Source organism: Falco rusticolus, chromosome 11, assembly GCF_015220075.1.
Source record: "Falco rusticolus isolate bFalRus1 chromosome 11, bFalRus1.pri, whole genome shotgun sequence".
Lineage (NCBI taxonomy): Eukaryota > Metazoa > Chordata > Aves > Falconiformes > Falconidae > Falco > Falco rusticolus.
Window position 1 is genome coordinate 12,561,773 of NC_051197.1, and position 27,879 is coordinate 12,589,651.

The following is a 27,879-nucleotide window of genomic DNA, read 5'->3' on the forward strand; positions in this document are numbered from 1 at the left end:
TGGAACTCACCGTTTATTTTTAGCTTCTTAATTTCTGCTCATTACTCTGTGGGCATGCATGTGCTGCAGAGTTCATTCTTAGTGCTTGCATCAAGTTTGGCTGGGAAAAGCTCTTTGCTGCAAAACATACTCAAACTTAAAAAAAACAAACACAAAAGAGTGGATGTCATCACCCTAAGGAAGACCCTACCTCTGATCTAGCCTGTAGCCCTCATCAGCCGGCTGGGCTGAAAGCTGAGCCAGCTTCAGGTGACAGGCAGTGACGTCTGCCTAGAAAAAAGTAAAATCCTTAAGACAGTTCTGCCATGAACACATACATTCTTATATGCCCCTTTTAGCCACTGAATATATATCACTGGTACTTATACCCTTTATACTTGTGATCACCACACCTCTTAAACGTCAGTTAGTCAAACTATTTTTTACGTCTAGGGATCTCAACATCAGCGCTGGAGAGAGAAGAGGAAAACATAACAGGATGAAGAGAATTAAGGCGGAGGGGAGTTTCAGATTACATGCTGTTATTGCCTGTCAGTTCTGCAGCCAACACAGACCAATTTCGAGAATCATACTATAAACATGTAACGTGTCAGCAACTGCCTGCAAGCTGCTCATGGACATTGGGCAAGGAATCCTCTTTTTTTTCTGGGTTGGCACAGCTATTCAAACTATGGTGCGTCAGAAGCAAGAGAGAAACCAGAAAGCAGAAGGGAGTTAATGTAAACCTCTCAACTGAACCAGAAAGAAAACAGTTACTGCAATAAATCATCATTAGACAAACATATAGATCCCACATTACAGTTGACAGCCAGCAGAAAGTGGAAGGATCATAGTAAACTGACGGCAGTCAGTGGTACTACAGGGGTTTTCTTGAAGAATAACCTACAACTAAGTGATGGTTACAGAAAAGTGTCGGATATCTCAGGGTACAGAAATTCATGAATAAAGATAAGCTCAGATGTTGCTGGGATCAGAAACCTGCAGACACAAATGCATCTGAGCCTTGGGAAAAACTAATGATGCATAAAATTGCTCCAGGCCCTATTGTAGTCATTCCAGAGAAAGACAACAGCTTCATCTCTTGGAGGGTTCAAGTCTAGGCTGGACAGGACATAAGGAGCTACAGGAAAGAAAGGCCTGAGTTCTGAGTAGCTCTGCTCCCTGATGTTCACTGAAGCTGCATCCAGATCCTCAAAAGTGCAGTGAATTCTTTGCCTTGAGAAGTGAAAAGGACCCGATTTCTATTCCTAGCCCTGTCAACATCTCATCTTACAATCTTCTGCACCTCTGCAAACCAGGGCTAGGAAGGCCGATTCAGTATTTAATTTGGGATTTATGTTGCACAAGTTGCCAAGGGCTTGTTCACATGGGATGTTACTGCAGACTTCTCATATGGACTCCTGTGGTGCTCTAGTGCCTTGTTCTCGTTTGCATGGCTGAGTCCTGATGTGGAATCAGACAGCGTGGTTTCACTGGACACATGAGGACCATCTACCATCAGGACATGCCTATGGGTATGGAGAGGAGCAGCAAACAGCTTGTTTGGGAGCTTGTGGGGCTCTGCAGTAGTACACGTGCATCAGAGCAAAACTTTTCCCCGCTGAGCACCACTCGACCTCCACTGCCTCCTAGGCACCCTGAACCACAGCAGGGCTCCAGCAAAAGAGGGGCAGCCACTCCTCACCATGCTGTGATGTCCTGTCAATCTTGCTTGCAGCTCAGATCTGTTCTCGATAACACATCTCAGCTTACCAGGGAGCTGACAGTTCCTGAGAAAAACCCCTGGCTGCTCTCCAGCACAGAATGGTGACAAGGCAGAGCTTTCTGGAGTTGAGGGCAGGAGCTGGCCCTGCTGACTGACAAGCATCCCTTACAGCTTCTTTACTTTGTGATGATCTCTCCTTGTCAGTCCCTTCCCTCCTCTCCTAGCTTTTTCTTTTGCTCTTTAAACTCAGGCACAGATAGCAGCCCTGTTAGCAGCTCTCCAAGATACTTATCTATTCAAATATATTTGTGCTCAGGCAGAATCATTAGTTGCAGTGACAGTGGTTAAAAGAAGCATTTATAAAGCGTACTGCACAGAGAGAGCATGGGGAAGGTAGATCCTGATAAGGGCTGCTTCTTGGCAGTGCTGGGTACTGCTATGCCACGGAGGGCTTGTCACTCTCTTCTCTAGGTGACAAGCCAAATGTAAAAAGCTCCAAGCTGCCATACAAACTGATCTCTCTGAAATCCTGCTCCGTAGCCCATCGAGTGCTTGTGCTCTTTTTTCCCAGAGAGCACCGCACTGAGCTAAACACAGCAGCTCTTTGGGTGACACTCCTCTTTATCTGTTTGGGTCAAAGCTCCATCCCCAGCAGTGGGAGCAGCTCCATTTCTCTAGCAGGGTATTCACAACATCAGTCCCTCTGGTTCAGAGCAGGAGGACTGACCTTTTGCCCTGGTTATAAAATTAGACATGGAATGAAATGCTCCCGTAAGTACCCAAAAGTCAGAGGAACCAGTCTGCAGTCACAGCACTCATTTAAGGAAACGATGTGCAATGCAGATATAAATGAACCTGACCAGGGCCATTCCTCCCAGGGAAGAAGGAAATTTTGCCCATCCTGCACACTACAGTACCTGGCTACCTCAAGCCCCTCCTTTCCACCAGCTTCCTCCACAGAAACACCACCTGACTTTTCCTGAAGCAGTATTCTTGGCCACCCTTTCAGCCAGTGCTCAGGTGTGGGTCCCAATCCCCCTTCTGCTAAAAAATTCCCTCACAGAGAAAGTGAATTTTCCTAATAAAATCCAGGGAGCAGGGCCAGAGGCAAGCCCAGACCCAACACGGACCCGTAAATATGAATATGGTGGAGAAAGAGACATGGTGAAGCCCTGACAATGACCGAGTTGGACTCTGACACCCTGGCTGCTGCCTGAGATAACCAACACTTGCTGTGGGAGCTGTGAAAAACTGAAAGACACCAAAATCATGCAAGAGTCCCTAATAATGAAAATAAGCATTTCTCATCTTCACTATTTTTTGTAATTTATAACAGCAGCATCTCCCAGCTGCTACAGAGGATTGCACCTAGCCTCCACCAGCCATCATCACTGCCAATTATGCAAAACAAGATAACTACAGATATATTTTCATTGTTAGTGTTCATTACGGTTATGATGCCTGAGAGGCTGGTGACGGGCATGCAAGGGGCGTGTTCTGGATGGCAGTGCTGCGGAGGAATCACTCTCCTGTGCACCAGAGGCAGCTCCTGATAGCTCCCAACTGCTGCCACCGAGTCAGACTCAGTCAGAGAGGGAGTAGAGGAGACCCGACGTGCTCGGCAGCACAAGATCTCCTCTTAGCGGAGTTTCAGGATGCTCTGATCTTTCACCAGCAGGTACAGAAAATCTCGGGGGACTCTGCATCAGAAGCAAAACTACAGCACTGTCAAATACGCAGTAACGCCTGTGTGCTTCTAAAGGGACATGAGTCAATCTGAATCCCGACAGTAAGAAACATGGCATTACAAACATTTCCAGGCACTACCCCACCCAACCTCCCCCCGACACTGTCTGCTCCTGCAAGCGTTATCTTCTCATTTTTAAATTGTTTTCCTTTTGCTTTTTTTTTTCTGACTGGAAAAGCTCAAGAAACATGAAAAAAATCCTATCATATACAAAGTGCAATCAAATGTACAAACACGTGCTCAAAAAGAGACAGCAAAATTCTTTGAGCTTTCTCTAATCTCTTTGGATAGCTTTATGCTCCAGCTCGCAGAACAGCATCGAAATACTGGAGCTATATTTAAACCAGCTTGCTTGGGACTGGAAAAGGTTTAGCTGCAGCTATACAGAAGTTGGTGCGGGTGTTTACCTGGCTTCCCAGACAGCTTCTGACACCCAAGTGAGCTGATCTAAAGTTAATTCAGACAGACCTCTGCTATGCTGACGTCTGCAGGGAAGCAATACTCTTATGTTTAGGAACCTCAGATATTTCCTGTGGTGACAGAAAAGTAACAAATAAATCTGACTGGAGAGGGATAATGCCTGAGATGATGGTATTTCTTTACCTCCTCATGTGTATCCAATCTAATGCCTGTTCAGTCCAGCACCCACCAGAAACAACTGTGCCCTGCTTTCTTTTACAGTCCAGGGCAGGAAAATGCAGCTAGGTTTCAAAAAGTTTGAGTGAGTTCAACTCCAGAGAAATGCTGGAAATGAACATCTTATATTCTACTTTGAAAACAAAAATGGGGCAGAACTTGCTCAAACATGGATTCGCTGATACTATCTGTGGGTCACCTTAAGAAACTAGCTATTGCCTAACCTGGTGGGCATCTGCCAGCTCCATGTCTTCCTGATGAACAAATAGGGATTTCAAGATTAAATTACTACCTGGGGCAGTCCCAGAGCGGTAAAGAGTGAAGCTGCAAATGGAGATCCTGAATTATATATGGGAGCTCCTCCCATTTCAGGGAAGCCAGAGATGTCTTGGACAGAAAGGACCAAGTGTATGAGGGTAAGGTCAAATGAGGCATTTAGAGAGAAAAATCTCATCCTCTCCGGAGGGGTGCATGGTAGAATTTCTCAGCCTATCCTCTCACTAACCACACACTGCTCCCTGTGAGTGGGTTCTCTGCTGCTCTGGGTAATGCTCGAACCTCTCAAGTACTCCAGACACACAACTCCTAGCAACACAGTCACAGCAACAATTAAATCAAACCAAAGCCACCCCTTCCCCCCACAACTTTATTACCAAAAGTGTTTGTTAAGGGTCATTAGTTCACCCTTCCTTTCAGACCGAATTAATGGATTCCAAAGCATCAAACTTACCTTAATGAGGAACAAGAGTGCAGCTGGGTATAGAACATGGCAGAACAGTCACTTCTACATGGACACAACCTCACCATCATAAAAGCACTTTCATCTAATCTGTCATTATCTTTAGAAATTCAATGACCTCCATTTTAAATAAAAGGCATTAGAGGCTGACAGAAATCCTCTGGGAGAAGCCAGAGAGCAGCACGTGGCTTCAGTTTGCTCTCACAGAAATGTCATCTTTGACATTCAAACAGGACACATATTTTAAATAATGTCAAGAACATTCTTAAAATACCTCATCAGGACTCAAACAGGGGTGGGAAGGAGGGGTGGGGGTGCGGGGAACTTATGTTTTATGAGATGGATGGTTGTTTTCACAGAGATGCGTTCAGTTCCCAAGCAGGACGTATGGAGCATCCACGTGGTTCTGGTGCTGAGTCACTAATGTCATCAGCTAGGGTGGGCGCGCAGGGAGGTCCTGGGATGGCTGCGCACTCAGCGTGCATGGCTGGGAGCTCAGAGCACTCGGCTAGTTAGCATTCAATCTGTCATTTCATTTTAGGATTTGCAGTAGAAATAGGAGATGAAGAAATAGTTTAAGGAGCTTGTAACATCACAGCTGTCAATCTCCAGTGTTCCAAAGGGAGGAATGACAGATATCTAAGCCCATTCATATCGAAATAAAGTTTGCAGTCTTTTTCCCTGACCCAGATTTGCTACAGAGGCAACTTAATGAAAATACGCGTCAAACGGCAATTCACATTTACTCTAAAATCACTTAACAGGAGCTGAAAACATTAACCCCCAGCAACAGAACCAGTTCCAAAGAGTCAGATTATTAACTTCCAGCAGTGATTCAGGGAAAAGGGGGAGGAAAGGAGAGAAGGGGGAAAACTGCACGAACAAGGTCGTGTTGATTTGTAGGTGGTAGTCATTCCGTCGAGAAATCCAGGGGTCAGTCAACAGGGGTAATCAAAATCACAAGAGAATTCAGAATGGCCTTAGCATGTAACACTGAATAACATGCTAAAGTTAATCTAAAGAGACAGCTTTGAGTGTTTAGGCTAGAAAAGACAACACTCCAATTGGAAAGTCATTACTAGTGCATACAGGCTGTGAAAAGTAGCCCGGGACTGTGCACACTGGGCTGTCAAACCAAGGGTGGGTTTAATTAATGAAGGCTTAAAGTAGCCAGATGTACTTCTTATTCATCTATTTAAAACAAATCTTTGCACTGCAAAGCAACATCAGCATGACTGGCTCAGGAAGGGGAGTCTGGGGCAGTGGTTTACCACTCTGTTGCCACGTTAGAGGGTCAGCACACTTGAAAGGCAAACATGAAGAATGCAAACAAATGTGCTCCTTATTCCAGAGCCAGATTTGCTCAAACTTTCAAGAATTTATCTCCCTCTGATTGGGGTTTCATGACCAGCAGCAGCAGCAGTGAAGAACGTGACTGTTCTCTTGTGAAAATGTTACCTCCTTACACTTACACCAAAGCAATCCATCTAAAACCACCTAGACACAAAACCTTAGAGGCCACAACTCTGTGGGAAGTTCAGAGACTTGCAGGAGCTGCAGGAGATGTCAACCCTCCTGTGGCGGAAAGGCCAGGGCCCATTTTCCAGTTTGCAAACTTTCCGTTGAATAACCCCCTTTCAACAGTGCAAAATCGCAATGGATGAGTCTACAAGAAATCACGCTAGAAACCAACCAAAAAAAACACACTAGTGGGAGAGTGCAAATGAGCGAGAGCGCTGGCAGAGTTAGGGCTGAGAGTAAAAGCTGGAGATGAGAAACACCAGAGGAGAAGGGACAAGGCAGACAGGAGATGGAGTGACGTGACAACTGGAGGCACATTTCAGCATTCTTACCTCTGATCGGTGTACCACCTGGTGAGGTAATTTGAATGCAAATAAGATTAGAGAGAAGCATTAGTACAAAGAGGAAAGGAAATTATAACTAAAAAGCAGAAAGTTTTTTTTAAAGCTAGAATTTGTATTAGCGCGACAGGAATAAACAAAAAGAAACTGATGTGCAATAAAAGTCAGAGTGACACTCTCAGGAGGTTAGTAAAGCTCACTGCTTCCAGGACTGCAGCATCCAACCCTGCATCTTGCCATTAAAGCCACCACCCTTATGAACTGGGGCCAAACTAAGCTGCTGAGGTGGCATTGCTGGCTGGCCTCACCACTTGCATTCATCCACACCACTGTTCAAGCAGTTGAGATGGAGGGAGCGTTGGGAAGATGATGCAGTGCCCCTTCATTCCTCATACAGAACAAGGAGGGGGTGTCCTGGGGGCTGTGTGACCGTGAGTGTGCTGGGCAGGAGGGGTGGAAAGCACATGGTTGCGGGCACTAGGTGCAGTTTTGCTTTGAGGTTAGAATGACCAGTGGGACAAAATCTGCTCACTTAAAGAAATTAAACTAAGGGGAGAGTGTAACAAATCAGTTTTGAGCCATTCTCTGCATTCACATAACCCTTGCATCAGGTTCCCTCTGGCAAAAAAAACACGGTGTCATGCAGAATTAGCTTTCCATACAGAAATACTTTGAAATGAGGTAGTTTCTGGTAATGTAACAATGGCATGCTGGCCAGACCTCTGCTGTTCCTGCCTGATTTGGATGTTAGCTGGAGAAAGGAATCCCTACCCTCTTTATAAGGCACTGGAGATAATTTTACATGCTACAATGAAGAGTATCTTATAAGGAGGGCTTCTTTGGGAGTGAGGTTAAGTTATCCTGTTGCAGTGATCTGTCAGGGTTTGTTTTATGAGGTCAGTGTGTTTAGCAAGTGGAGGATCCACTGGTCAGTGTCTTGAGTTCAGTGTACAATCAATAATGAAGCATGATTAAAGGGCAGATACTCCAGCTTGGCAAATTGGCAGGGAACCCTTTTAATTCCCACTTTTGTCCCCTTGGTCTTATTTTGCACACATGAAGGCTGTTAGTATAAGGGAGAGATTCATGCAGATCAAATCTGTAGGCAGTCCATGGTATGTGTTGGTTTTATGCAGATTTGTAGGATCTGAATACCAAGCACTTACCAAAGAAAACTGAGGAGTTTAAACAGACAGAAAAACAGGGTTAAACAGGACACAGTGTGCCAAATCATGTTCAGTGTATTGATTAATAAATACCAGTATGCATACAAGAGTGTCGTGTATCTCAGATTTACAGCTCATTCCATTATCCACAACAATGATCACCCAATGGGAAAGAAAGACAGAAAAGAATTTCTGTAAATACAAAGAAGGCATATTTTAAGCATGTTTAACTTGCCTCTTAAAAAGTAATTACAATATTTATACCTTTTTTTCCCCACTAACTACCCTTCCTTTAGGCAGAGTCCTTTCTCTAAGCAAAAGCAGCAATTCAAACTACTCATTTTAGCATTTTCCTCTGCCAAGATGACATTAACCCATTTTAACTTTATGTCTGGTTACATTTTCTGACACTTTATATCCACAGATGACGGAAGCATCAGGAAAGATCTTGCAGTGACTGAAGTTGTGGGTAATCTCTCTCTTGCAATAATAAATCTGCTGCTTATTTATCTATGTTAGTAACTACCGCTACCCTAGACAGAACAGTTACACCCAGAGATACTCGCATGGAATAGCACAGCCATGGAAGACAGGGTTATTTCTTTTAGCCTGTTTGGAAAGTTTGCCAAGTGGTATTTTTGTTCTGTTTGGTCTAGGGCCTCCCTCCTCCCATCCCCCCTCTTCCCCTGTCCCCTTCCACAATTCTCAGAGTTAAGAAAAGCATCACCACAGTGTGTCACTTCCCATGGGAATGGTGCAATGACTCTGAGCACAAGCCTACGGGGCAGGAGACAGGACTTCCTTCTCTCTCATCTGGCTGAAATAGGGTTTGTTGTTCTGCCCTAGAACTGAAAAGATTTGCAGCAAATCTTTAAATCTACTCCCTGTAGAGGTTAAACCCTTTCTCTAATACACAATTGTCTACACAGAGCTCTAGGAGTGACTGCATACTTGAAGCAGATTCCCTAAAACGTAAGTGTGACCAGCTCATTTTTTCCTGCATTAAATCCCAAACCTCCTGGCCTCTAAATGTAAGCCAACCCTTGTGGGAGCAGCACAGGCTTGCTGTATTTAGCACGGTGTTTGTTCTGGGTCTCTCTCACCTTTGCAAAGTTAAGACATTCACTCTTCACTCAGAGGACACTACTACGGCGAGTGCACAAGGCTTTTCTGTTGGACCCCAAATTTCCTCATCCAGAAGGAATAAAAGTTTCCATTTGCCCTTCACATCATATGACAATGCGTCTCTGGCTGTTGTCCTTTTAGGGTGTCTCTCAAAGGGACCAAATCAAAGCACAAAGACCACAACGTGCCAACATGAAAGAGCCCATCAAGTGATGGAGGTGCCATCACTTGAATGGTTATTAAGCCAAGCTGTGCCCTGTGATTACCAGGCCGCTTTATTAAAGGGCACCTCAAGATCAAACTTCAAACCCAATTCCTTGTGTTTGAAAGGTTTGAAACACTTACAAGGAAGGAGAGTTTATTTCCCCTTCATGATAATAGTCACTGAATAACATCCCCTACATTCACTTCAGTCAGGAATGAACGCCAACCCTGACATCCTCTGTGTACCGAAAGCACACAGCCAGTCACCCAAAGCAAGGCAAAACATAGGATAATACACTGGAAAACCCCATGGGATTATGTGCCTCAGTATTTCCCAGCGTGGAGGAGAGGGTCTGTTGGAGAAGGGACTTTCACTCTCTTGACACAAACTCACCCCAAACTTATCAACACACCATTTTCTTGTAGGAACCTAAACCACCAAAAAAATCACTCCAAAGCAACATCAAACAGAGAAGCCAAGGCTCTTGCTGGCTGCAACTGGGCACTAGGGCAGTGCAACACTGAGTTGGCTACTTCCTAACACAGTTTTCGGGGAAACTATCTTCAGAAATCAAAGTACTACAGAAAAGATTGCAGTAGGCAGTCTGCGTGGACCATCACTGCTGCGTGTGCCTCACACAGCAAGACCCAGATGTGCAGTACAGGTTCTTCCAGGGCACAAAATTTCGATCCTTGCCCAGTCAGTCCTTTCTGAGACAGGACCTATCCTCATGTGGGTTTTCTCACCCTTCTGGGTAATAGTCCCTAATCCTCATTCTTTTGGGCTATCCTTAAACATCTTGTCCCAAGTTGATACCCATCTGATGCCTGCACTCAGAGGTGTTTCTTCCAAGGACCTGAATGTCTTCCACCGAGTACTGACTGCTGGTTATTATCAGTGAAGCAGGATATAGCCAGCACTGCCATTTCACTAGGACAGGCACCACTTCTTTTTGCAAATTTGTTCTGTGTATGTTGGGTATTCCTTTTGTTTCCAAATAAGCAGTGCTTCTACCTATAGGATCAAGACTAAAATGAAAATGCTTGCTGGTAACTCTGAGAAGCATAAATGCAGCAAGATGATGTGGTGAGCTGGCTCCTATTGCTTCTTTGTTAGAGGCACCTACACTTTTCCACAGAGTGACTGAAATCAGCTGCAGAGCCCTCTCCAATACTTCACTTGCAGTTAGTTGCCTGAAAGCCACACTAGGGTGTAGGGCATGGTTCTGTAACTCAGTTAATTGATGGTGATTAGAAAAGAACGATCCTTGTTTTAAGACCAAGTTCTTTATTAGATGAAAGATGACAATACTCCCTGAATTTCTGAAGTTTCCTTACATGGCAAAGATAACTGTATGTTAACATTCAGAACAGTTATTTATTCCAATTTGACATTTTGTTCCTGAGTTTTCTGAAGAGTAAAGTGAAAGAGAATTCTTTAACTATGAAACTCACTGGAAGAATTCAAGAGCTTTGAGAGTATGAATACAATCGGAGTTGCTCTGAAGTCTTCAGGAGCTTGAAGATCCAAGAATCTTTACAAAAGAACTGTGAAGCACCAGCACAATCTGATCTGTATTGAGAGTTTCTGCCACATGATCAACTGATTTTAACACCTGGTTAGAGGTGTAGCACTGACCCTTGCTGCTAGAACTCATATGCACATCACCTGTAATACTACAATGTCTGGACAGTTTTAAATCAGTTCAGCGGAACAGGTTTTAAACAAGTTATCATGCTGGGGAAGCTTCCCAGCCCAAAGCTGGCCTTAGATCTGGTGTCAGCTGTGAGGCAATGACTTGCACCCTGGGGGAGAACAAGAAGTTGTCCTGAGTCACTGCATTTGCAGAAAAGCAGCCTCTCCACAAGAGATGGGAAGTACTAGCAAGATGAACAAGGGCTACAACAAGCATGAGTCAGAGACCTTGCTTTTGCCTTGATCTGTGATAATGGAGATGAAAACTTGTATTTATTTGTGTTCTCAACTCTACAGCAATTAGCCCAACACCTACTAACAAAACTACCCAAGAGCTGGACCTAAAAAAGAATTAAGCATTACTTGGGAGGAAAGATCTATGTATTCAGGAGAAAAGGGGGAAAAGCCCTCTAAATGTATTAACTCATGCTAATTGTCAGAAGGTTTAATGAGAAAAATGCATGTACACACATATAGATGTAATTAGTAAATGAGGGACAGTAGGATACACGGCACCTTTATAAATTGTGTATTTGCTCCTGACAAAGACACCAGTCCTCTGGGGTTAAAAGAGCCTAGGATGACAGCTTCGTTGTCTTTAAACCACAAACTCTTCAGTATCTTGACAGAAGATGAACAGACCTCTAGAAACTGATGTTCAGAGCCCCCCTGGGCACACGATCTGACTGCATGCAAGTTCAAACACCCACCTGAAGGCCCCAGAGCACCGCCAGCCCACATAACTGTGAGTGTCAGAAGAGAGCACCTTTCCCAAACATGCTGCTTCTTAACCTCTAACTATTTATTCCACACTAGGAGTCTGAAATCATCCCTCAACCCACTCCAAGTCAGACTCCGAAGCTGCTTTGACCCTTATGACCTATATTTAGTATATCTGAATAATAATATTATATGTACTCATTGAAGGTCGGACACTCTATATATGCAATATTGGGCTCACACCATGCTGTAGCTATTTTAACTATATTACATCTGTCTAGCTTTTATTGGGTTTTAATTAAGTGAAATTAAATGAGCATATATTTAGACTGAGATAGTATAAACTGACATTCATGCAGATATGCCAGGCTGGCTGTAAGATATGATCTTAATGGAGCAGAGACTTTGCAAACTATTAAACTCTCCCATATAATGAGGTATCTATTTAAATACTCTTTTCTTTGAAAAACAACTCTGCCCCACTATGGTGTACTGCTGGAGAGCTCAATTAGCACCTTGCAGAATGAATCAGACGCTGCCCAACCCATCACAGAGGGTGACTGCAGTCAGTAAGCAGGACTCAGACACTTCGAAGTACAGGCCCTACTTTACTTCAACTAGAAGTATAGGGAAAAGCCTCAAGTACAAGCAGGGGTTGGATCTCTGGCCCATGAGAAGTGGTAAACTTGCTCCCTGCTTATGCCAGGGTGGAGCAGAGCCTTGGTGAATCTTGGCATCATATCACCAGGTCCCTGAAGATAAAGCTTCACTCATATTTGGAAGTCTCTTGCATTGAACTGTGGAAACCTCCCTTACTACATTAGAGAGCTAATCAGTTTCTTTTGTGAGTCTGAGGAGGTGTGCACTGCTCATTGATTTCTAAAAGGTTCCCTTGACAGACACCTCCCTTGGTAATTACCATGTCTTCAGCAGGCAGCCAGCTCTGGAGTTTGAATCCCAGGTGAAATATTCAATTGAGATGTTGATCAAGAACAGCGAATACGAAGCAAAACTTGGACACAGTGACAGGGTTTACTATTTGTTTTTAAACTTTCTATCTCACTAAACTTGTGAAGCAGCTGGTAGAGAGGCAGCCAAGTGCCTGTGAGAAGGAAGCTGGAGAACATACAGCAAGTGCATCAGGAGCTGCCTTGCTGCTCATTTATGGCAATTTCTGAGGCTGATTCAGTCAGCTATGAAGTGAAACACATCCATGTGCACTTTCCTACTGCTGCTTCCTAAAGCTTCTCAGAATAATTAACAAGTGTGATATTTTCTTTCAGCACAAACAGATCAAGATTAAACCATGTTGTGGGGGAGATAAGCTAAAGGTCACTGGGAAATTTCATAAGCTATAAATGCATTAGTATAATTAGCGCTCAGTGCTACATCAAGGTGGGATCAGGAGTGTCAGGCTGGGTTCTATTTTTGATGAGAGTGATGTCTCATTACCCACTCCCCCAAGCAGAAGCCTACTTCTTATCACCCAAGCATCACCAGATTTATGCAGAGGGCTCCTACTATGGGGAAATGTGTCAAGATGTTCACCTTGCTAGGAGGAAGATGGTGTTGTCCTGGCAGCAGCACTCATAACAAATGGCTTTTGAGTGCCCAGAGATACACTGTGGCCAGGCAAGGCAGTCTGCCTCTTATTTAAGTGTAAGACCCTTCTAGAGCGAAGTTGTTCCAGATCTGTTCCCTTCTGTACTTCATGTAGGGTACTGTGGGCTTTTCCCCCCAGACTAAAGCTGCTGTGCATTGTTAAATAGCCACTCAATTCACGCTGGGGATCTGCACTTCATCAGTGAATAAAGCAACGTTTTATTTTCTTTAATTCTCTAATGGGCCTTACAGTCTCAGGAGACCGAACAGTGCAGCAGAAAAACAAGAGCTGCTTGCTAAAAGGAGTGCATTCTTAGCCACCCACAAGAACTAACCGCCTGTATTTCAAAAAGCTAGTATTTGGCTTATCAAACAAAAAAAATCAAAAAGAAATGGTATATTGCAAAACTGTGTCCACTTTCCTTTGAAATCCATAGAACTGGTGCTTCTTAGATTTTTCTTTATTCTTGTAGTGCCACACAGCAAGAGTGATAAAGATCTCAATAGAAAGCAGAGCACTGTCTTGCAGAGTCTATGTAAGGAGTGAAGTAGTACGTGACCACTTACTGTAATATCTCAACCAGTATCTCATTGTCCTGATTTGCACTGTGCTCCTATCAAAAACATCTGAGACCTGTTGAGTTGGTAGTGAAATGTCTGAGCCTACCAAGGATTGGGGGCTATGTCAAGATGTCTACCGAAGAAGGAATCCACGTGATGTTCCAAAAGGCATGTCCACTCTAATGTCTCGATATCCTGCCAGAGAGGATCAGCTCCAAAAACTGTTTTTATATTGTAAAAGAAACAAGCTCAAATCAAATTGACATTTGGGTTTAGAATTGCATTTCAGAATTTCAAGGGAAAAAACAATAGCAGCAATTAAAGAGAAATGGGAGGAAGAGTGAGGAGATAGGGAAGGCTTACTTGCTTTGCTACCTTACCCGAGCGGAGCTGCTTGATTCGCCCATTGCTAGTTGCAGTGTCGACAGGCAGGAAATCCTTGAACCAGGAGATTTCAGGATCAGGGTTACCGCTGGCAGCACAGAGCATTGTGGCTGTGCGGGCCTTTTCCACCACCTTCAGCTGCGGGCCCATGTCAATGGTCGGGAAGCCAGCTGGGAGGTGGTCTTCTGCAAGAGGAAAAAACACACAAGGTTAGAGAGAAATGTTCGGGTGTAGCAATGGGATATGGTTGTAGTGATAGCAGTGCCATGGTAGAGCATCTGTGCCTCTGTTGGAAAACAGCAGCCTGACTTCCCTACTGAGAAGCTTTTCAAGCCCTTAAAGCACATTAGGCTCTATAATGAGCATTCATTACACCAATAGAAGCTTCCACTAAATTTAACTCCATTTAAATCAATTGCCTTGGGAAACGTCCATAATTTTCATTGATACGTAAGCTCCATCTATTGTTGTTAATAATTCAGTAAAAGCAGGTATTTGCCTTTTTGTGGGAGGACTGAGTTGAAGATAACAGACAAACACAAAGCCAAATAGCTTGAGGCATCTTGAAAAACAACAGCTAAACAATAAAACCCTTCAGAATGGTCCAGAGAGGCCCATTTTCTCTTTTTTTGACTAGGAACATTCTGTCACACTGGTAGGATAGCCTGTAAATCTCTTCTTCATGCCCCCAGATCTGATTCAGAAGGCTTTTAGAAATTAATGAAAGTAAAGCTAATGAGCCACACTCTGCTCATGAGCTGCCTCACCAGACTGTGTTGTGGCATGCTCCTGGTGCATCTTCTGGGCTGCAGAGAGCAACAGAGGTGTGCAAGAAATGGCCAGCGCACACTCTGTACATCTTACTGAAACACTATAAAACAAAGCACCCCCATAACTGCTGAAACCATTCATACAGCAGGTATGAAAATAGTTAATTGGGTTTGCTGCTGCAGAGCAGGCTCAGGTCGGCTGGGTGGAATACATTAGGCAGCCTTCACTGATAAAAGACAAGGCATGCTCCAACATCGTCATTCAATAGCAGCTGCAGAACAGGGCTCATTTACTCATTCTGTGGCAAGATGTACTGTACTCTGCTAAGCCTGAACTGCAATCAAAAGGACATACTTACGCAGAAAAAAAGAACTTGAAGAACATTAAGAAGCTTTTAAAACACCAGAAACTCAATTATTTCTAGTATGTTTCTTTTCTCCCCTGTTTTGAGGGAACTTAAGCAAACCTTCTTCTCTGGCAAATCCGATTCTACAAGGCTCTGAGCTCACTGCAGTGTTTAAACAAACAAGACCTCAGCATCTTCTCAAGTCCCAGAGGAGTCTGAACTTGCTGCAGTCTGATTTTTCCTGCTATCACCACACATCTGGAACTGTACCCCTCAATTCTGACAGGAAGGTACTGGTAATAGGCCACCTCAGGTGCTTCCTTCTACCTGTACTGCCACACCTGCAGCACAAACACGGCCTGTGGTGGCTAATCTTACATAGTCCCCTCCATGATCTCTGGAGAATCCCCAAGACTCTTGACTTGCTCGCAAATCAAGACTCTGTAGCACAAGGCAACATCTCCTGTAAACAAAACAATGCCCTGGAATATTGTTTTTCTTTTTAGATGAGAGCGACTATGAAGCATCCAGGGTTTTCTAAGGGGAAAAAAATGGTTCCTGATGCTTATTAAAAGCACAAACCACACTTCTATCTCCCAGACTGGCCTCCCTAGAAACCTCTCTCATCATGAGCAAACATAAATGAAATTATTTTTTTTTAAATGAAAGGCACCATGAAAACTAGTTCTTTTTTAATTTACTCTCCATTGATTTTCAAAGACAAAAGGTACATAGAGCTTAACTGGAATGACACCAGAGCTAGCATTCAATAACAAGCAACAGAAGCACTCAATACTGAGCAACCACAATGCGTACTCCTACATGGCTGAAAAGAAACAAAAGAAGGGTACACACGAAGTACAGCATGCTATAGACTGAAAAGCAAAGGAAGATACATAGACAAAGCAGTGAACAATGACGTTCCCTTGGATTGAGGCCAAGTTTGCCTAAAGTGCATCACCTTGCTATTTACGGTACTGAAAGCAGATGTTTACTCTGGGGAGGCTGAAAACCTGAAGTGATCTAATCTAATCACCATGATTACCAGTACAATCTTTTCTGGTTTGTTCAAGATTTTACAAAGAGTACGCTGAGCTGAGTATGCCCGGTTAACTTCATCCAAAGTCTGCGTGGAGGCTTAGCACACAGCTAAAAGCAAACCTGAAAACAGCATTTGGGCAAGAAATCTCTTCCCATCTGCAATGATCCTTTGCCCACAAACCCCAAGAAAGATCAGAAAATCTTTCACAGGGGCTGGGTCCACAGGTACACGACCAGCCTGCTGCACTGGAGGTGACTGATCAAAATTAGCAGTTTGCAATGAGCCACAGACCAGCAGAAATTACATGATCTAACTTTAACTTCACTGGGTACAACAGAGAGATGCTGATTACAAAGACCCAGCAGCAAAGCTACTTCTGTCATACCAGAAATCTTAGATCAAGTCTCTTCTGGACTCCAAAGAGATGTACAGCGCTGCTCCCATACCGTGCATCCCCTGCAAGCCCAGAGGGGAATGCCGGGCACTCAACATGTGGACAGAGGGCAGAGGCAACCACTACCTGATGGCCCTCAGCCCCCAGCCCCCATGCCGAGCTGGACACAGACAGGCACAGGCAGGCATGCAAGGCTCACGTGGCACACACTTTTTCCTCTTAACTGCACACAAGCCCCAAAACTACTGTGGCAAATGACAGTAGTAGAGAAGTGGTGCACTTGGTGTAGTCAGAGCCACAGCAGGATCCCCAGGCTAGCACTGGTACAGCCCAGCTCCCATGCAAGCCTGGAGACAGAAACCTGCCTGTCATCTGCTATGGCCACACCACCACCAAAACTCAAGCAAGCAGCGCTGGCATGTCTGGGTCTACAAAAATGCACAGGCAGCAGGGACTTGTTTGATCACTTGTCAATCAAACATAGAGGCAGCGGTGGTGTTTAAGAGCAGCAGCGTGATTCCAGGAGGCTGCAGTCTCAGGCCGCATCACTGTGTGAGGAGATGCCAGGAGCAATCTAACAGCTGGTCTCTAATGGCACCACAGACACCTGGAGGCCAGGGCTCACCTGCTGTTAGTTCTAGGGTAGCTCCAGGGGACCTGCACTGGGCCTAGGTCACAGCGTCTGGGGCTCAAGCTCAAGGGGAGGATGAGGACCTTCTCCAGAGATGGTCCGAGGGCCTCAGGTGCCTGTACCATCACAAAATGGGGGACCTCTACTATGCTAGGTCTCCTCTGTACTGTGTGCCTCTGGCAGCCCTCTGAACCCTCCTGGAGAAGAGTGGCTGAGGAGTAAACCTGAGCTGGTCACACCGCAGAGCACAGCCCAGCACAAGCCCATGCCTGCCCTGTCAGCAACACTCTTGTAGAGATAACGGGGCTTTGTTCCAGCCCGGCTTGGCGTTGCTGACTTCACTGGGATGGCGAGGGATGTCTCTGTGTTCAAACACTACAGGCAACGATAGGAGTTCAGAGCTGTTCTTGCCTTGCCTTCCCCTCCGGCAAAAGTCTAATCTAGGTCTAATTATGAGGCTCAGTCATGCCTCAGCTCCTTTCAGCCCTTGCTAGCTGTACTAACTTGTCTGCATACAGAGCTCGGCAGTAATAGCTATCCTCCTATTCATGCCAATATGTGGCTACCCTTATTTTAGACAATGAGTTTGTCAGCACTTGGTTTTATTCAAGGACAGCTAGAGTGCTTTTAATGCACATTAAAACAAGCTCTGAATCTGCTTTCAAGCACAGACTATCTAAACCAGTTTCTCTTTCTGGGTTTCAGATGCTTTCAGAAGGGGTATGCTTCAGGTAGGCATTAGGTTAGAACAAGTAAAATCGAGGCACAACCAGGATTTTTTGGGAGCATTGCAAGCTCTCATTTCCTCCATGGACTACAGTAGCAGAAGCAGGAATGACAGAAAGCAGGAAGAGAAGAGAGAAGCAGGAGGAAAGGAGTGGGAAACAGCAAGAGAGAAAAAAAGGAGTATGTTTTGCAGTTACAAACTGAAACTTGGAAAATCCATGACCAGGCTGAGGTCTTGCTAGCAGCAGTCACCAAGAAGCCAGGAATGTCCCTCTGCCATCTAGCATGACAGCATGTGCAGAGGATCTCTCACGCTTACTTGACAACTCCCTTTGCTAATCTCCTTTCTGAGGTGACAGAAATCTAACCCCTGTTCTCTTACATTTCTTTTGTGCCACACATTTCCCATCTTTAAGAGAAAAGCTAAGGTAAGAAACCTTTCCCACTGCCCCAAACTGGAGCTGAGACCTCCTTTAGAGCAGCTGCAATTATGTGGCTCATTCACCAGCTCCCCAGAAAACTACCTTTCTTGAGGATGCTGCTGTGAGACATGTACCCCTTGGGGTGTCCTTATTTTCTGCATCACTCCAAATATCAAGTGATGATAAGGGACACAGAGGCAATTCCATTTTATATCTTATGAGAAGCACGGATCAGCCCCAGCATGGAACAGTATGTGGGTAACAGCTGCTCACAGAAAAGGCCTGCAGAGGAGTCTCTGGTGAGCACAGCTGTTGATGGCTGAATCCTGCACGATTACCCCCAGGATTTTGCTCAAAACTTGTAATCTCTCACAGAACAGACAAGTTGGAGGGGCTGGGTATCACGTTCCTACTAGTGCAAATGCCATATAACACTCACTGGTCTTGCAGCCATATGGTTGTGCTTTGGGGGTCATATCATGACTTGGCACCCATAAAACCTTCCCCCTACCACTGTGAATTTCCTATGTCAACGCAGGAAACAGTATTTTAGGAATGATAGTGCAAACTGTAAACACGTTTATGGGAGTTATTTGTCATACTCCTCCTCCTATAAAAGCCAGGGCTGCTTAGTATTATGAGTCCAATTGTTCAGATTGCTGAGGGAGAGGAAAAAAAATACCAAATATGACTTGGAAATAGCAAAAAGTAGCTTCTCTATATACTACAGCTACAGTTGTGAGCTTAAATCTCTTACAATAACCTATCAAAACCACTGCCCCACTAGAAGGCGTGTTCTCAACTCATTTCAAGTGAGATATTGGGCCTTATCCCCACACAGGGCTGGAAACAGCTTATCTGGGCCACTGGCTCCTGCCAGCCTGCATCAGCTGAGGAATTTCCAGCCCAGCATCAATTTTAGGGGCTTGGTAGGGATGAGTAAAACACAAAGCTGCTTTGTTTTCAATTCTGCCAGCTATCTGAAGCCACTCAGGAGCATGTGGTGCTAGGGACAAAGCCAGAAAATGGGTTGAGGGCAGAGATCTCTCTGATAAACGCACTTGACTGCGGTCAGCATTGCACAGGAGCAGGATGCACGCATCACAAGCTATTTCGCATGTTCCCTACCCATTCGGTGAGGCAGACTGGGATCTCACCCAGCTCCAGTCACCAGGGCTGAACCACTCCTGGTAAGAGGCAGCAGCCTGATGCCATACGATGTAGGATGTTGCGGGGGTAACCCTTGCATACTGACAGACTCATATTTGATGGATCAACGGAATTACTTTACAAATTCTGCAAGCTTCCAAATCTCCCTTTGAGACACTGAAACGCATTAGCAAGTACAAAATTACCACTGCAAGGATGATAGCCTGGGTAGTTGGCAATATTAACTAATGAAAGATGCAAACCAGTAAGATCGTAAGCACATCACAATCCAGGACATCTGTTTGCTGAATAAACAGCCCTAATTCCTTCAGTACAGGTTACACAGGCGGCTATTCAATTACTGCAAGACAATCAAAAGCAGTCGAGCAATCCAGCGGCCTAGAAGAATGGCATCATTTTACATGATAAGAAAACCCTGACACCGCTCTGTTCAGGTTCAACTGAAGCTGCACAAAGAGCATTTTATCAGCCATTTTGAGGCGACGCTCTCTTCCTGCATCCCTCTTCTTACAAAAGCCCCCTAAGAGGTGAACCAAAAATACTATCTAAATTTGTGGTCTCCAAAGGCTGCCTGGTGTTGGGCTACCACCCATGTGGGGAGCAGTGGGAGGAGCGCATTTGTGCGTGCTCACTGCTGGAGCCAAGTCTCATGCAGGCTAATGAATGCCCCGTCAACACTGGCACCGCCTTGTAGTTGCCTAAGGAAAAGGTGGGGCAGTGAAACCAACCTGTTTCAAAGGCAGCAAAGTCTTAATTATTGGGTTAGTTAAGTATAAAACTGTTTCAGGCAGGCAGAAAATACAAACAGTCATCTATTGATGACAAGGCTTTTAATGACAAATCTGCCAGTTTTGTATGACATCACGCCAACGTGACATGCTGAAGCTGCCTGCTGAAAATGGGGGAGAAGGGCGCAGATGAATGGGTGGGTGTGGAAACAAGCTCCAGAAGGACTTCTCTGTGTCATGGTGTAACCACATGAATTACTGCACAAGAGCTTACAGTAAACAAAGTATTTGCTATCTCTTAGGAAGATCACAGCAGCAGCAAAACAGTTCACAAAAGAAAGAATCTGAGTCAGTTCAAAACAAAGAAAGTACTGTAAGGAAAATTCAAGAAAATACGAGACTAGACACGGCAGAAGAGGATAAACCGTCAGGCAGATTCCTGCCCCAGGGGCTCATGGTGTGGGAGCTCACAGGACCTGCTTACTGTAGAGGTTATGAGTCCATAAAACACCCGATGGAGACAGGGCTACCCTTCAAGTGCCAGAAGGGCGCAGCTAACGTTGTCCTTCTATGGCTGACAGCAATTATCTCCATTTGCAAGCTACTGATACCTTCCCAGTAGCGTGGCTGGCCATTCCCAAGCACCTGTTTATCTCAGAGGGGAGCAGGATAGCTTTGCAGAGAGGCAGGTGTTCCCAGGGGCAAGACACAGCAGCACCTCCCAGCTGGCTCTGACATGGATTCAGCCTGTGCTCCTGCCAATTCCCAGTGCTGCTTCTCACCATGCTCCCACAAGTGCAATGGTAAGGTAATGCACGGTCGCTGGGTCACTGCAGCAGCGTGTCACCTCCCCAAGGCTGAGCACCCTGCATTTGCTGTACACTGGCATCCAGTGCTCCCTCCCACCCTGGGTGCAACCTTAGTTCTCCAGGCCTGATACGGCACCACATCCCAATGGGATTACACAAATTGTTTCTCCTAGCCCTTAAGAGATGCTGTTACCATCCAAACAACCTTCCTTCAGGCCTCATAATGCCTCTTGACCAGCCCCAAGGAACTGGCCAGGGCAAAAGGTGGTGCCACAGATGCAGAGCCAGCCTTCCATCAGGAAATACATCCTCCTTCCCTTTGATGAGCACAGCAGCATGCCACTACCAAAGTCCTCCATGATACACCAGACACAGTCACAGAGGTAAGCCATAGCTACTGCTAAGCTTCTCACGGGGTAGCTAATCCAGGCTGGATTCAGGCTGGGGCACAGACAAGAGCCACAGCTCTAGACACACTGATGGAGGCAACAGCTGTCACTCTCCAGCATGGCAGTCCTCTAAGCATCGCCCAAGGGAAGGCATGAAAAAGGTCCCTCTGGGGAGAAAGTGCACTTCTACTACCATGGCCTTGCACTCCTCTGATCCAGGGTCTTCATAAACACTGCAAGATCTGCTGAGATGACTGAGTCTAGCTACAGCTTCAGTGGTGATCAGGCAGTTCCTCTCTCCTTCACAGATCGCAGCTTGTGACCTGTGCTTGATGGAAAGTGACACCAAGATGATTAACAGCTGCTGAAGCTGACTCAGAGCAGACCAGAATTAAGTATTCAGTCACAGACCTGGGCAAATTAAAGGTTTGCACGTACAACCTGCTGTTTCAGTTCTCAGTTTAGGGATGTTCCTAAGTAATAACAACTTGCTCAGTATGTGTTAGCTGCCAAGCCTGCTGTTAGCTAGGAGACCTCAACACATCCTGGAAGATGGGAAGAAAGCTGAAGATGGAAGAAAACAATTATTTACACCTTTATCAGATTAGATTGCAACAGTCTGAGACTGCATTTACCAAATCCCTACCATCACATCATACTTCAGCCACCCTGGCTACCTCTTCTTCCTCTCCGTTTTGTCTTCCTCACAACGACAGTCACATTTGCAGTCTTGGTCCTAAACTCAAGTCTTCCCAAGACTGAGGCCCAATATATGTAACAAAGGTTAAAAACCCGAGAAAGAAAATTATAGCGGAAGTTCATCTGCTCAGGCTAAACAAGCTCTGTGCCACAGGGCAGAGCCTCTCCAAGCTGATGGCACAGCCTCAGAGTGGTGGGAAGTGTGATGCAAAGCCTCCTAAGAGGTGAGGACCACCCTACACCTCCTGCTCCAAATCCAAGCCCACTGTTCTGTCATGAATGTAGAGCAATGTCCACAGACAACTCAAAGCCAAAGACACATCAAAACAAGCATTTTGTTGAAAGACCAGAGAAACTAGTTGCTCATGTTAATGAAGTACTAAAAAGGGCTTAGATTGTACAGCACTGAAAGTAATTTCAGGGTTCAGAGTATAGCACAGCAGAAACTACAGCAAAAAATGTCGAGAATGTGGGTGAGGAAGAGCTTACACACAAGTAAACTAGATCATGTCTACAAGATTCTCTGCCTGAGCAAGCATCCCTTTTTTAACTCATTCAGTGAGGAAAAAAAAAAATGTTTTTTTAAATTTTCTTCCCCAAAATTACAGCATAATTTCAAGTAGGTAAAAATAGAGTTTTGTGGGTCATATCCACCAGCCGATAAATAAGCCTAGGCTCTTTCAACAACTATTACTTACAAAAACCCCTCATCAGCTGGAAGTACGCATTGAAAAAACTCACAAAAGTTCTTTAAACACAATGAATACAGAAAGGTTTTGCAGCCAGCTATTAAGACTCTGTAGTAAAGGAACAGTAGAAGACCACCGTGCTGTGCTTTCAGGGAACACTGTGCCATTTTTTGGTATGAACTGTTGAATGTAACTGCCTGTAGAACTGTTTTCAAACCATTGTTTCTTTTTAATATTTCATACTGAGAAATACAACATAACTATTGCCACTGCATGTTTCCTCATGACAGAATATATAAACACACTCCCACTAAAACATACCTAAAACTTCAATCTTTTCAGAGAAAAGCACGGGAACAGCTCTTACTTGTATTCTAAGTCATTTATTAATGTCCTGCATTTTCTACCTTACTTCACCTGCACTGATGTGATATGCAATTAGCATAGAGATTTTCATTTTTAAGATGTGCAATCAATAATGTATTTCCATATGCCATTAAATCCAACGTGTGGTTAAATTAATGGAGCATTTGACTTTTGATCCACATATGTTTGGTTGCAGCTCAGTGCAGGAAAAAATGCATGAGAACTGAGTTAATCTGACAGCAGAGCTCTCCCACGCTTTCTAACATCGAGTTTCAGATTAAAGTGAAGCATTCCTACTGCCGCTCAGCTGGAATACTAAATCTGTTCATTTCCACTTCACAGGCCAGAATGCAAGATTTTTGGTCACTTAACTCCTACTGAAAGGGCTAGATTGTGATAAAATCTGATTTCTATTTAGCTCCTGCAGCCTGTCTGCATCATTGCCAATCCAGCAGCTTCTCCTCCCACCATAGGGGGAACATCACAGCCTGTCAAAGCAACAGTGGCCAGCAACTCTCAAGCAAAAACTTTAAGATTATGGATGAGAAAAGGTTGTATGTTTTGAAAAAATACCCTGCTGAAAAAGTCTTCTCTTCTAGCAATTCTTCAAACATGGAAAAGAAAAACGCACTGCCTTTCCTTGCATCTAAGTTATTGAAAAAGGAAGGTACTCAGACAACATGGAAGAGCATGAAAAAGGCTGTTAACTTTTTAAGGATAATTACTGTGATATTACACAAAAGAGAGAAAGAACTCCCTCTTGTTTTTCACCATCCCCAAAATCCCCAACCAAAACCTCTTGAGGTCCCAGCAGACTGGAGGCTGGTCAATGTGATGCCCATCTACAAGAAGGACCAGAAGGAGGATCCGGGGAACTACAGGACTGTCAGTCTGACCTTGCTGCCAAGGCAGATTACAGAGGAGACCATCTTGAGTGCCATCATGTAGCATGTACAGGACAACCAGGTGATCAGGCCCCCATCAGCATGGGCTTATGAAAGGCCCAGGTCCTGCTTGACTAACCTGATCTCCTTCTATGACAAGGTGACCTGCTGAGTGGATGAGAGAGAGGCTGTGGATGTTTTCTACCTAGACTTCAGTAAAGCCTTTGACACCGTTTCCTACAGCATTCTCCTGGAGAAACTGGCTGCTCGTGGCTCGGATGGGTGTACTCTTTGATGGATAAAAAACCGGCTGCACAGCCCAGCCCAAAGGTGGTGGTGAATGGAGTCACATCCAGCTGGTGGCTGGTCCCGAAGTGGTGTCCCCCAGGGCTCAGTATTTGGGCCAGTCCTGTTTAATATCTTTAGCAGTGGTCTGGACCAGGGGATCAACTGCACCCTCAGTAAGTTTGCAGATGACCCCAGGCTGGGCAGGACTGTTGATCTGCTTGAGGGCAGGAAGGCTCTGCAGAGGGATCTGGACAGGCCGGACCGATGGGCCGAGGCCAACTGTATGAGGTTCCACAAGGAGAAGTGCCAGGTCCTGCACCGGGGTCACACCAGCCCCACCAGCGCTACAGGCCTGGGGAAGAGCAGCTGGAAACTGCCCAGTGGGAAAGGACCTGGAGGTGGTGGTCAGCAGCCGGCTAAACATGAACCAGCAGTGTGCCCAGGTGGCCGAGAAGGCCAACAGCATCCTGGCTTGTATCTAAAACAATGTGGCCATTAGGACCAGGGCAGTGATTGTCCCCCTGTACTCGGCACTGGTGAGACTGCACCCCAGCATTGTGTTCAGTTTTGGGCCCCTCACTGCAAGACAGACATTGAGGTGCTGGAGCGTGTCCAGAGATGGGCAATGGAGCGGGTGGAGGGTCTGGAGCACAAGTCTTGTGAGGAGCAGCTCATGGAACTGGGCTTGTTTATCCTGGAGAGGAGAAGGCTGTAGCCAGGTGGGTGTTGGTCTCCTCTCCCAGACAACAAGCATTAGCAGAAGAGGAAAAGGCCTCAAGTTGCACCAGGGGAGGTTAGATTGGATGTTAGGAAAAATTTCTTCACTGAAAGGGTGGTCAAGCATTGGAAGAGGCTGCCCAGGGAAGTGCATGAGTCACCGTCCCTGGAGGTGTTTAAAAGACGTGTAGATGTGGCGCTTAGGGACATGGTTTAGTGGTGGACTTGGCAGTGCCAGGTTAATGGTTGGGACTCTGTGATCTTAAAGGTTTTTTCCAACCAAAGTGATTCTATGATTAGCTTGGAAATTCAAACTTAAGGTTGTACTGGTGACGAACTAGAGAGTCATTAGAAAAAACTCAAAAATATTCTACTTCTGGTATTCACAACAGCCAGTGCTTCAAAAGGAAAACAAAGATTCCCTCTTCCCCCAAAGAATACCCTCCTGAAACACCTTGCAGCTCTCTGATCTCAAAGACTGAAGTGAAACTTGAAGGCAACCTCCAAAACTGCCAAGCTATGGGATGGAGTGGCTCTGTAGTGCCGTGAGAGTCTGAATCCCAAAGCTAGCAATCAAAGTGTGTGGGTGTGGGAAAGGAGGACAAACATGATTCTTACAAAAACAAGGCTCCTCTGCAGCAAACAAGCTGAAAAGCACTAGCCCTGGTGCTCAACAGCCTGCTCTTCTCTCCACCTCTTCATATTGCCTCTTCCCTCACCCTATGCCTTTTCTCCACCACCATCCTTTCCTGCTGCTGTCAATAAATACTTAACGCATGTGGTTCCATCTGCCATTTCCTTAACTGTAGTGACCTTTGTTTTGAGCAAATGCTCAGAAATCATATAAAAATATATTTAAGAACTTAGCAAAACTAGTACGTAGAACAAGTTCCCGTAAAGGCCAGTACAATAAAACAGTTAAATTTATAGTCCAAGGCATTATTTCTTTATAGCATTCAAAAAGAAAATAACCTTTAAGAATATATTCACATATTGACACCAGGTACCTCTGTGACTCTGAAAGTTCCTCACATACCTTTTCTCAGAGAAATTCTATTTTCAATGAAACAATAAATGTGAAGTTTCAATGCACTTGTTCTATTGCAGCCAGCTCAGGCATAGAGGGTCTGCAGGCATGGAAATCACTTGAGAATTCTAAGAAGGGCTTTAATTTAACCTGAACTCCAGACAGATCAGTGATACAGCAAATCACTGCTTTCCATTCAGAATTTTAAAAATACTCTTATCACAGATAACATCTTTAGATACTGGGTAACTAACTTTATTTACTTGGAGGAGACGTGACTTTATAAAAAGGGGAAAAACACAGCAAGAGTTGACCAGTCAGGGACAGAAATATTCTTTTATCACGAGTTTTATGTCTTATATTAAGCCATCACTTTCTAGAAGATCCATTAATTGCACTGGCTCCAACATCACTTTAGATGGAGACCCTGGTTACCTTAATAGTCTTTCAGAGACTGTATGAAGTAGAAAGGCCCCCAGCAAAAGCCCGTAGCAAGCCAATGGCTATATGCAAACACAAATAAGACATTGTTGCCAGACAAGCGCTGGTTTTTAATGCTGGGATGATGTAATCAATCAGAGTTTAACAGAGGACATACTCTTCTTTTTACAGATAGCAAGTGTTGCAGAGGCTCAATATCCTATTTACTGCTTTACCACAACACCCGTCTTTTCAGAAAGTTGTGCAATAAAAGGAGTGGCTGACAATTTCAGCCAAGGCTTTAAACAAATCCCCAGTGCAGGCCCTCATGAATTAAAGAGCATGCAACAGATAAATGGAAAGCTGGCAGTGAAACCACATCAAGGCCAAGTGGATAAAAAAAATGGCACCTCTTGGCTCTTGTGGTACTCATCTTAATATAAACCAAATGCAGAAGATCGGCTGAAATTCCTTTGTCGTTCAAGGAAAATGCATTCCCTAACATTATACATATTTGCTCTTAGTCAAAGGTTCATTTTATCAAATGACCACTACAGAAATTGTGGGTTTCTCCATCCCTCTAACCTGGCACGTGAGGAGGGCTGTAGAGCTCAAGTGTCATGGGACTCCTCCTTCCCAGATGGAAGGTTGTGTTCTCCTTCAAATGGCCCCTACCCTTCCACCCCAAAAATTAGATCTAACAGATACAGACCAAGACAGCTAAACAGATACCTGGGTTTGGCAAGATTCAGCTTCACTATGCTGGAAAATTAATTTAAGGAAAGCTTTAAAAGGATTCTTCCCCTCTTGAAAATGAAGAATAGTTGGCCTTGAAGTTTTAAAGACAATCTGCTGTTTTTTCACTGCAATGTAATTCCAGTTTTTTTAGAAAGATCCCTGCACCAGCTCCATGCACTAGTGGTTGGGAGGAATAGTCCCCACAGTAGTTGTTGAGGTTTCCTTATTTCTTTTTTGAACAGGAAATGACAGAAAAGGGGGGGGAAAGATACCCACCGTGGACTTCCCAGGACCTTCTCATGCAATAAAATCAAAGTTCAGGAAAAACAGAATTGAGACTAGCTATGATGTCATAGCTCTCAACAGGGGTGTCATGCTCTTGTCCTGTACAAGTTTTGTTTCATTCTTGACGGACTGGCACGCAGCATTCAACAGACAGTGACTAAAGCACCATGAAATTGTAGGTCTCAGAAAAC

At 44.8% G+C, this 27,879-nt stretch overlaps 1 protein-coding gene across 14 annotated transcripts in view; it reads right to left on the minus strand.

Moving 5' to 3' along the window:
* Nucleotides 1-27,879, minus strand: part of PTPRF (protein tyrosine phosphatase receptor type F) — a 392,629-nt gene that overhangs the window by 95,277 nt on the left and 269,473 nt on the right. For all 14 annotated transcript variants that reach the window (XM_037403550.1, XM_037403535.1, XM_037403536.1 and 11 more), the window contains one exon: nucleotides 14,144-14,332. In XM_037403550.1, the coding sequence (XP_037259447.1) occupies nucleotides 14,144-14,332 (189 nt within the window). The remainder of the gene's footprint in view (nucleotides 1-14,143; nucleotides 14,333-27,879) is intronic.